The sequence below is a fragment of the Puma concolor genome, chromosome B1 (genome assembly GCF_028749965.1).
Source record: "Puma concolor isolate L17-30 chromosome B1, mPumCon1.1.hap2, whole genome shotgun sequence".
In the NCBI taxonomy this organism is placed as follows: domain Eukaryota; kingdom Metazoa; phylum Chordata; class Mammalia; order Carnivora; family Felidae; genus Puma; species Puma concolor.
Window position 1 is genome coordinate 21,433,050 of NC_141670.1, and position 11,345 is coordinate 21,444,394.

Here is an 11,345-nt window from a genome sequence, read left to right on the forward strand (position 1 = left end):
TGTAATTTGTCAGCAAAAATAACTTAGAATGACGGCTCATTGTGTCTAACGTCTCAAAGTTTTGTGGGTAATCTAAACTTGATTGCTGGAGCAAATGATTTAGATGTAAGTGGCATAAGAGCTTACATATAAAATAATTATATTTTATGGTAATGTGCTTAAAAAAATTTTCCAAATCTCTCTAGCTGGATATTTTAGGAGTCTTGCTAAATTAAATTAAATGATGGAATGTACTGAATATTTACATTATTTCCCAGTAAGATAAAATACTATTATTGAACATAGGCTTACCTACTTTTGGTTTATTACAGAAAAACTAAAAGATATTTAGTTTTGTTAATTCTTCATTGGAAAACTGAAAAAAGCACATGCTTCCAGAAATTATGAAATGTATTCATAATTTGTTCATCTAAAAAATGCTGGTATGATAGTTCAAAATTCCTTCTTAGTTTTGACTAGAAATTAAGATTTTAGTCTAAGGGTTAAGAATTCTATTTACTGTAGAAATAGCTATTTACTGTAGCTTTAATAAAGCTACTAGAAATAAGGGAAACATCTTTGTATGTAAACAAAATAAAATGGTTAAGAGAACGTGTAAGAAAAGGAGATGCATTTTTTTGTTGAGGGAAAAGAAAGTAATTTTGTCCTAAAGAGTTGGTTCTTTAATTTTTTTTTTTTAATCTTTATTTATTTTTGGGAGAGAGAGAGACAGAGTGTGAGTAGGGGAGGAACAGAGAGAGGGAGACACAGAATCTGAAGCAGGTTCCAGGCTCCAAGCTGTCAGCAAAGAGCCTGATGCGGGGCTCAAACCCACGAACCGTGAGACCATGACCTGAGCTGAAGTTGAACCCCCAACCGACTGAGCCACCCAGGGGCCCCAAGAGTTGGTTATTTAAAGAGAAAGAACAGGACAAAATCGGAATGTGAAAAACAGAAAACTTATAAAGCTTGTGAAAAAGGAATTTTTGGAAAGGAACTTTATGAGTGGTCAGGCCTAAGATTAAAATGAGTTAAGTTTTGATAGCAATAGTAGGCTGATACAAAATTAGAATTTGATTTTCTCTGTTAAAAGAACAAAGGTTTTGTTTTGTTTTGTTTTGTTTTTTTTTGGACTTCCAGTCTGCTTTTGATAACAGATTGTGAACATTTCTTTACCTTCTGAGTATTAAGTCTCATAATGATCTGCGATCCTATTTAGGCAAACTTTAAAACCCTTTTTTGATATTTTGACAAAGTTCCCAAAACCAAATTCTAAATGAAGGCTTTTTTGACATGTAAGAAATTTTGGAGTTCTTCCAGAAGTGTTCTTCGAACACTCCAAAAAAATGATTAAACTAATTAGATTTCTTTGATATATTAAGTTACGTGGGAAGCATTATCAAGTAAGAATACTATGTCTTCTTTATATTGTATTTGTAGGATTGTGGCATGTGTGCATGAAGTTCATTTTGCTTCTATAAAAACTGGCCCCCACATGGTCAGATTTTTGCCATCCTAATGACCTTGTAACATGGCAAAAGTCTGCTCCTGAATCAGAGAAATTAAGATGGGTCAACAATGGCTGTAAGATAAGTCAATAGATGGGGCTATGGGAAACCAAAGTTGGCTGCTTGGTAATTCCCAGCTCTCAGGCAAATCCCATTTTTTGGTTTTTACATTCCTTTACACACTAAAGTACATTTAAGGTGACTGCAATTATGAATCAACACTGGTAGGGAGACTTCTGCTTGTCAGGTCCATAATCCTGGAAAAACAATTTTTGTCCCAAAAGGCCTCAGACCTCCTCTCTCCGGACCCTTTGAATACCTGCAAATTGATGTCATTCAACTGCCTCTTAGTGTGGGTTATCAATATGTTCTTGTTATTGCACATGTTTTCTGGATGGTTTGAAGCCTTTCTCTGTTGCAAGGCTAATGCCCCCACAGCGGCAAGGAAAAAAAGAATATATTTCCCAGATAGGCTATACCTTCCACAATATCCAGTCAATGATCAAGGCACCCATTTCACTCGACAAATTATACAAGCCTTCATGAAAAGTCTGCAAACTTCTTGGAATTTTCACTATCTCTATCACCTTCAATAAGGCAAGGTCAAAAGAACTAATGAGATGCTTAAATTTAAAATTTCCAAACTTGAAACTACTGGACTTCCCTAAGGTACTGCCTTTGATCCTGTGGGCTATTCACAGTACCCCATCTGGAAAACAAACTCACTCCACATGAGATAGTCACTGGTAGACCAATGCCTAATGGTATACAACATTCTGTTGATCCCTTGTCTCATGTTAGTATGACCGACTACTGTAAACCTCTAATGTCTTATGCTCAACCTATCATTAACACGTTAAAAAATCTTTTCCAGATCCCAATTCAATGGATCCTATCCTAAAAGCATGGTGACTGAGTATTCCGAAAACAACATCAGAGGAAGGTAGCACTTAAGCCTTGTTGGAAGGATCCTTACTAAATGCTCCTGACCAATGCTCCAAAACTAAAAGATGCTGGAGACCTCAGAATCAAATTAACAAGAAAGTAGCTGACACTGAGGGAGACTGCTTCTGCCCAAGGCAACATATCAAAACTTACATACTTTAAACATGAAACCATGAAACCCTTTCTCCTTTTCATTTCCTTTATTCTGGCATTTGCCTGCAAAGATAACACCCTCATCTGTATCTGCCTGGTCACTACTAATGGGGGTAAACCTCTGAAATTTATAGCAAACTTTTATTTCAGGCTAGGAGAAAATGTAACTGTGCCCCTAACTTTTCACAATCAAAATAATACATTTCATTGGTTGACTCCCCTGAATTTACACTGTTGAGTTAGAAAGGACCTACCAGGAGGCTTTCATGATTCAACGTTCACTCCTTTTGGCAGGTCCCTACCACCCTGGCTAGGGATAAATATAAATGAGATTATGATCAGGAGCTTCCTAATTCCTGAAATTGCAGAATCCACTGCTAAAGCAATAGCTGTCCAGTAAAAATCCTTGCATTCTCCAGCCAAATTTCTTCCCCCCCCACCCCCAAAGTTCTTGACAGTAGGATATCCCATGATTATCTTTCAGCTGAGTATGGAGGTTATCTGCTGTGGCCAACTTCACCTGCTGTATGTGGATTAGTACTTCTGGGAAAGTTGAAAATTATATAAAATCACTGAGCAAACCACTTGTCCTAAAAAGGGAGATTCCTTCAACAGGGTCTTTCTTTCTTTATTATTATTTGTTTTTGTTTTGTTTACTTATTTTTTGAGAGAGAGAGAGAGAAAGAGTAAAAGCATGCTCGTGAGCAAGCTGGGGAGGGGCAGAGAGAGAGGGAGACACAGAATCCTTAACAGGCTCCAGGCTCTGAGCTGTCAGCACAAAGCCCAATGTGGGGCTCAAACCCATGAATCGTGAGGTCACAACCTGAGCCGAAATCAGAAGCTTAACCTACTGAGCCACCTAGGTGCCCCCAACATGGTCTTTCTTTGATTGGTTTGGGTTTTGGGGAACATGGCTTCAAAGTGTAATCCAAACACTGGGAATTATCCTGTTTACAGTTATTATAAAAATCTCTCTGGTGAACTGTATCCTCTCAAAAGCTTTAAATGCATGTTTGCGGTTGCTAAGTACCAAGTAGATGATCTCCTTGAGACTGGAACCTTGGAGAAGTGAAGAGAAAGACCCTGTGGCCTGTTAATACTCTAGGCAAATAGTTAGGAATCCCTGGAAAAACAAAGATGAGACATAGCTTTGGAGACAAAAGAAAAGTTATTTTAGGCCCCCACCTCTTTTCGTGACCTGTACACCATCAACTAGGTCTACTTGCCCAAGGAGCACTTCTTGCAGAACTTCCTAGAAGGCACTTGGATTGCAAAGGAATGCAAAAAACCTCAGTAGTTAAGGACTTTAAGGAAAGAAAAGCGAATGCAACATGCAACATTCTCTACCAGGCAAGGAAATAGCTTAACCAGATCAGAGACAATAAATCAACCTCCCAGACAACCTCACAACCTCACAAACAAAAAAAAGTTGACTGAAGGCACATTCTTTCTTGAGTCTTCTTCGTTTTTTGTTTTGTTTTTGTTTTTTTGCAGGATTTAAAGCTTATTTATTTACTTAGAGAGAGAGAGAGAGAGAGAGAGAGAGAGTGGGGGGGACAAGGGGAGGGAGAGAGAGAAAGAGAGAATCCCAAGTAGGCTCTTTGGGGCTTGATCTCATGAACTGTAAGATCATTACCTGATCCGCAATCAAGAGTTGACCGCTTAACTGACTGAGCCACCCAGGTGCCCCTTTTTTGCAGTGTTTTACCTCCACGTTGAGCACTGGGACAGCAGACTAACTTGGAGCCAGAGAATTAATGATGCTGACCCTTGCTGGTCCTTGTAACTTCAATCAACTTGGCCTCTGTCAACTTAGGGTGACTTTTGCCAATTCTGTACTGAACTCTCCTTCGATAGGCTCCTCCACCAATACACATGCACCCTTAGCTTAAAACTTTTCTTAATTTTGTTGTTCAGACAGACACTGCTTTGGGAAATATCTCCAGTGTTTTCCTTATTTGTTGCAAGTAAAATTCTTCCTTTTCCCCTCTTTCAGGTGGTTCTATCTTTTGACTACACCCAAGAGGTGAGTTCAGTTTCAGGTTACAGTATCAAGGTGTTAAGCAAAAAAGCCAAGACCTGTGGATGTCACAAGAAGGAACAACAAAAACTTCTTGAACTTCAGAGCCACAGCTGAGAGAGGCACTAATGTCTTAAATTTTGACCACAACTCCTGGTTAAGCTGAGAATTTGATCAAAAAGGGAATGATTGTTAAAGTAATCGACCTAATAAAACTCCTTGCCCTTCCACCTAAGGGAAGGTGACCTTACCTGAAACAGTCCTTTCCTTTTGCTAACTTACTTGCCCCACTCTCCTTCGTATAAAAACCTTCCATTTTGTACAACTCCTTGGGGCTCCCCTCTACTTACTTGCTAGATAGGATAGTACCCAATTCATGAATTAAATAAAGCCAAATAGATCTTCAAATTTAACTCAGTTGAATTTTGTTTTTTAACAGTCTGTTGACACTTTCCATCAGTCACATCACCATCTTCTGTGAAAACTAGGCATTAAGCTAAGGAGGTTGGGCTTTTCTGGGCAAGAGTCAGGAAACTACTGAAAGGAATATATGGTCAAATTTGAATTTTAGAAAGGTTATTCTTGTGGCCATGTAGAAGAAAATAATTAAAACTGAAATCAGAAAAATAGTTAGAACCCAGCATAGTAGGAATGGACTGAGTGATGGATAACCAGGTTTTTGACTTAGGGAGCAGACAGTAGACAGCTTGGAAGGAGTTCAGGGGGAGAAAGGGAAGAGTGGATGTGGCTGGATTTAACTAGCAATAGGGAAAAAACTGTATGCTTAATTTTTTAAAATAGGTATGGAATGATGCTACTAAGGGGAAAATTAACTAGAGGTAGTACTTGAGCTGTTACGATCCACTTAGGAAAAATTTTCTTAAATAGTATTATGATGCATTATGTCATATACTCTGCAACTGTAATTTTTAATCACTGGTTATAAATGGACTATGTCAGATAATATACCAAATTAAGATTCATTTAATTATGGGACTATTTGCCATACATAACTTTAAAGTTCATTGTAAGTGCTCAATGTTTCTTTATGGAGTCACAGAGTTCACATTTTATAGACCTCTGCAGCTTCCATAGGCTAAGGCATAGCAAATTCTTGTAGGATTTTTTATTGTAACAAGTTATTAAGGTGGTTTTCTTCCATAAGAAGTTTTAATCTCAAGTACTTATAAAAGATAAAGCACCATCGCTTGTAGTACAATAGGGAGTAACTGTAACCTGGGAAATGGAGACAGGAAAGCCCAGGGAAGGAGGCACCTACTCCCCAGGTCAAAGCAAATGTTGCTATATGGAAGAACTATTGTCAGATCTTCCAGATCTCTTTATTTTAAAAGAAAAGTTGGAGGGGGAAGGGGCTATATAGCAAATCTCTAAATCTGCTACTCAATTTTGTCGTGAGTCTAAAAGTGCTGTATAAATACAGTCTTATTTTTTTTTTTGAAAGTTGAAAATTTGGGTATTTGAATAAAAATATCTCAAATTATACATGCCAGCAATGGACCCATATTTTAAAAAATATGTAATATTGAAACAGATTAAAAACACATACACATACCCTTTCATTATAGATTTGTTGTGTTACCAAGTTCATGTAGGAGTCCTTCTGAGCCAACACTTAAATCTATAGAAAAAAATTATGGAATTTAGGTTTACTCAGAAACCTATGAGGTTAGAGGAGAAAGTCTTATAAACTGTGAGCAAGGGGTTAAACTTAACAGTTATAGGGTAGAAAACTATACAGTAGGAGACTCTCCAAGGAAGTTATAAGGCTAAAGGTTTGGGCAATCAGAATAATGGTATCCAGGGATTGGCAGCCAAAGAAAATTTCAAAATAATTTACAAAGACTATGTAGATTGGCACCATTATTTTTAAGAAACAAAAATAAAATCATTGTCATTTACAGAGTACCTACTAGTTTCCTTACATGTGATCTATCTAAAATCCTTCAAAACAGGTACATTTCATTTGCGAGGAAACTATCCAAAACGGACTTGCTTACTGAATGGCAAGTCAGAAGTATTCCTGACAGAGGCAAATGAGTTATAGGTGGACTTGTGAAGGATTCACAAACAATAAGCTGGCAAGACGCATACAGGCTAAGAAGCAAAGGTTCCATGCATACTGATTCTATGCGGTAGAAAGCAGGAATGTAATTCGCCATATGCTCACATTGTACCAGGTACTCTAATAAATGTTCATATAAAACACTGAAATATTAACACTCTTTCATTCATGGCAGGAATCACAATTCCTGATTTTACAGATGGGAACTGGAGGCTCAGAGAAGTTGAGTAACTGGCCAAAAGGTCACATTGCCATTGTGTGTTAGAGCCAAACTGGAATCCAGGTCAGTTTGATGACAAAGCTTTCATTCACCTAAGTCAGGCTGCTTTTTCCAATGTCAATGATTTTTGCGTACTTCCATTTATGTTGCTCAAATTCATTTTGTCTTTTATCTCTAAGACAGTGCTCATATCCAGGAACCTGAGGAACCAACACAGACTTTCACAGCTGGGCAGGGCAGTAAGAGATCAGGCAGTTAATCCTCTTACTTCAGGGGTCCCTAAGGCCTATTAAGGTTACACGAGCATCCAGTGTTGCAATGCTGTTAATGATCTATCAGTGACTCCTAACTGCTGGTTCAGAGCCTCTTTCTTTAAGACTATTCATCATAATATAGGGAAAAAGAAAAAAAGCAATCCTGACAAACATAATAACTCCCAATTAGATTTTCTTATTTAATATAAAATAAAAATAGCACCAGAATTACCATGTTATTATTAAATGAATGCAAAAGTCTTTTACTTGAGAGACCTGATATCCCTAACTAAAAGGAAATAAAGATTACTATTTGTATAACTTTGAAATTACATAATTACCATTTCCAACACCCTTCCAAATTATTGTTTTAGAGCTAAAGAAAGAAAATAGCTAATTAACTTAAATATTGTTAAGAGAGGAGAAACCAGGATAGTTAGAACAGTTAACTGTTAAGACCATCAGTTTTCAGTATGTTCTGGTTGTAGTACAATGCAGGGAAATAATTAACAGCTTCACTCCTGAAGCATCTTTAAATATTGGGATTAGAGAGTATCACTTGGGATAGTTTCAATTTCAAGTCCTGTAACTGAAAACCCAGGTTGAAAGGGGCTTAAACAGTAAGGGGTCATTAATCCTGAAGAAGAGTAAGTCCAGAGTCATCAAACGTTCCAAAATTGGTTAATTCAGCATCACAGTATTATCATGAACATTCCATCTTTCTACTCTACCACATTCAGTAGTTAGCCTGCCTTTCATGATCCAAGCAGTTCCAGATGTCCCATGAAGAGAAGAATTTCCTTTTAGACATCTCTGTTACTCAGAAAATGTTTTGAGCAGCTCCCCAGCCGACTTCTCCAACTCCCGTGGAGCGAGATTAGGTCAAGAGACCTGCTTCCACAATAACTTGCAGGGTAAATGATTGGCTTAAACAATCATTATTTGCCTCCTGGAGTTGAAAGAGCACAGCCTCCCTTAAGTATGTGATCCTGCAGACTGGGAAAGCAGATTAAAACTGTTGTTCTTTCAATAAGTAGAGGGGGGTGGATTAGGGTGGGAAACCAAAAGTTTCCTTCAGAGTGTGCTTCTTTAGGAAGTAGAAGAAACAACAGAATTAATTCTACTCCTGCCCACAAAAATAGGAATGTCAGTGGTAAAATGAATACTGTGATCACTGTTATTCACAAGGTGGAATCTATTACTCGAGCCTACCCTACATAACTTCCAGTTTCTATTTTCATACCAGACAAATATGTTATTATGCTTTGGTTAAAACTTTTGTTTGTCATCTATGACAGTTTCCCATTTGCCCTGACTTACCAGTAAGATTAACATGAGGAAATACACATAAAATGCAGCTAAACTTTAGGAGAGGCCTGAGAAAGATGAGGTAAAAATTTCCTAAAGTACCTAAAAAAGGAGTTTACATTCATTTAAGGAAGGGAATCGAACAGACTATTTCCTGAAATGGAATTTTTTTAATTGTAAGGAGTTAAAAAAGAAGGTAAGAGTTGGAAGGTGTAAGAAAGAACGGGGTTATTGAGGAGGGCAGAAGCTGGATACTTTCCTTGCTAGGAAAGAGCTGCTGACCTTACATCTGAAGAAGGGATAGAGTACGAAACATTAGGGAAGTGGGTCTAATCTCACATGCAACGAGATATTGATATTCGTAATTTAGGAAGCTTTTGTGTTATTCATTAAAATATCATCTGAGATACTCTTTCAACTTTTGCAGAGGGCACCTTCAGATTCACCAATCACAGTGTCTTACTGAACAAAAATCTTTATAAGTTGTAGTATTGAATTTGGCTACTGAAGCAACATATTGTCATATACTGCATAGATAGATCATTTTCACCAACTAGCGTTAAGATGTATGTCCTGAGTTCAAATGGCAGATTTAACAAGAACAGATGGATGACACTTTTTTCTGGCACTGTACTATTCTCTGAAAACTGGAAATACGTGACCTAATCATCCCCAGAATTATCCAAGTATAGTTTATAAATGTGAAATATTTCAATAAAACGCAACTACATGTATTTTTATAAAAGAACTTAAAAGCTTAAGCCAATTCCAGAACTCCTTAGATTAGCAAATCTTATTTTAGAATGTCACCTTAATTGGGAAACCAAAAAAACCCACAAGAAAGTTCAGATCAGTTACTTCCCTTATTTACTACCCTTAGCAGCAAGAGGCTTTAGAGTATTTAAAAAAGTCAACGCCAACCTCAAAGAATAAAAATTTGCCAGCAGTGAGAATATTCAACGGTATCTATTAAAGACTTTAAAGTAATTAATTCCAAGGTGTGGTTCTACTATTTTAGCAATAGTAGTACTGCTTCAGTATATAGACAGTCTTCCAATGTGATACTAAGAAGACAAGCTTTAGTTATGTTCCTTCAAAATGAGTCAACTTATTTTATAAGCATATCTTGTAACAGTAGCTCTTACAGGTTAAGACAGAACACGAAAATAAGGCTGATTTGAAAAAAAAATTAAGACTGATTTTTAAGAACTCTGTGACAAAGCCACCACTCAAACAAATGGCATGACACTCTCTTCTGTTCAATACCATATATTTTCACCTTTTGAAAGTTCTCAACGAGCAGAACAATTGACACAAAGAACTGAGAAACATCTGAAGTTCAATCAGCAATAGCCCTTAATTTAGCCATACTAATTTTGCTGTGAATTTTTCTTTTAACAACATATTTAATTTAAAACTACTCTACACTGTAACTTCCTTGCTTGGGAAAAATTATTAGAGTAACAGAAAAAAATGGCCCTTAAGAGCTCATTCAACAGGAATTAATTTTATGGCCTCATATATCTTTTAAATGCATGAAAAGTCCATTTAAAGAAGACTTGGGTTTGACTGATGTTGGCATCTTTACATTAAAAGACATGTTGTGACATTGTTCAGTAACGAAACTTGCATAATTCATATAAAGAGGCAGTTCCAAATTTTGTAAGCCATTAGAGGCCACAAACATTTGCAAAAGGCTGAAGTTTACAGTAAAAACCTCTGAAATAATTTGAATTGCAATATATTTCTAACCTGACCATGCTGAAATGACAAACTCGTAAGACAACAAATTAACATGAATAGAAGGCAATTCCTGAGTGTGGGAGCAAGAATAAAGTGACAAATGGAGACTGGAAGTTTGTCAAATTGGGGGAGGCTGTGGGAAGAGGGTAAATCTTAACGACTTAGGACGATCGAGTTCGTCATTCCCAGCCGAAAAGAACTCACTAATAAAACCTTTGGTTTCTCTTTCCTTTTGTTACTTTTTTTTTCCCCTCCAAAAACTTTTACACTCTGTGAAACCTGGAGATTACTCTTCTTTTTAGCCAAGTAGAGTACTTTGACAATTCTGCCAACGTGGCAATCAGATGGGCAAGGGGAAAAGCTAGTGAGGAAGCAAAGAAAGGGATACTAGTTACAGAACATAAAACAGATTAAAGCCAGCAGTGATGTGTCAGGAGGGATAAGTCGAAATTGGAAGGGCTGAGCCGTAGTGAGGCAAGAGAGAGCAAGAAAGGGTCCAGAAGGAAATCCTGAACATGGGTCAGGGATAGGAGAGCAAGGGGGTGACTCAGGACAAAGGGGAATAGGTCAAAAGGAGGCAGCTGGCGGGCAGTAGGCCTGAGGAGCTGTGAGTGTGGCGAGGACCAGCCCACCCTCCCGCCCTACTTTCTCCTCCGGTCGGCGAGGCAGCGACCAGTCACCTGGAGTGTGAATTCCGGAGGGACTCTATGAGGCGCTGCTTCTGCTGCTGGAGGCTGGTGAGGCCACCGGGGGACCCAGCTGCGGAGGAGGAAGCGCTCTTGGTCAGGGGAAAGAGCCAGCTCATCCTCCACGGGTCTCCGGGCCCGAGGCCCTAGACGGCTCTGGCCTGCTTCTCCCAGCTGCTCAACCCGGTGGTTCCCCAGCGGCAGGAGGAGCAGTCCGAGACGCCCGAGTCCCAAGTACCGGGCGGCCGCGTCTTCTCCTAAGCAAGCCAGCTGAGGGGTCCTTGCGTCCTGGGCGAACCACTATGACTGTGGGCAGCTAGAGGAAAGTAACCGCCCGGGACAAGCAGCGCTACCTTCACGGTCCAGACACCCAAACCAATCAGCCCGGCAGCCCGACCGCTCTGTGCTCCACCACCCCTGCTTCCGTCACCAGCGTGCTCCGCCCC

The 11,345-nt window shown here is 38.7% G+C and overlaps 1 protein-coding gene across 2 annotated transcripts in view; it reads right to left on the reverse strand.

The window, feature by feature from the left end:
• The window catches only part of VPS37A (VPS37A subunit of ESCRT-I), a 46,500-nt gene extending 35,157 nt beyond the window's left edge, over positions 1–11,343 (reverse strand). The window contains exon 1 of one of the 2 annotated variants that reach the window (XM_025933027.2): positions 10,894–11,343. In XM_025933027.2, the coding sequence (XP_025788812.1) occupies positions 10,894–11,018 (125 nt within the window). In that variant the 5' untranslated portion in view covers positions 11,019–11,343. Of the gene's footprint in view, positions 1–6,178; positions 6,200–10,893 lie in introns of those variants that run through there. The other variant, XM_086703279.1, reaches the window with a different exon arrangement.
• Between the last annotated feature and the right edge of the window lie 2 nt (positions 11,344–11,345).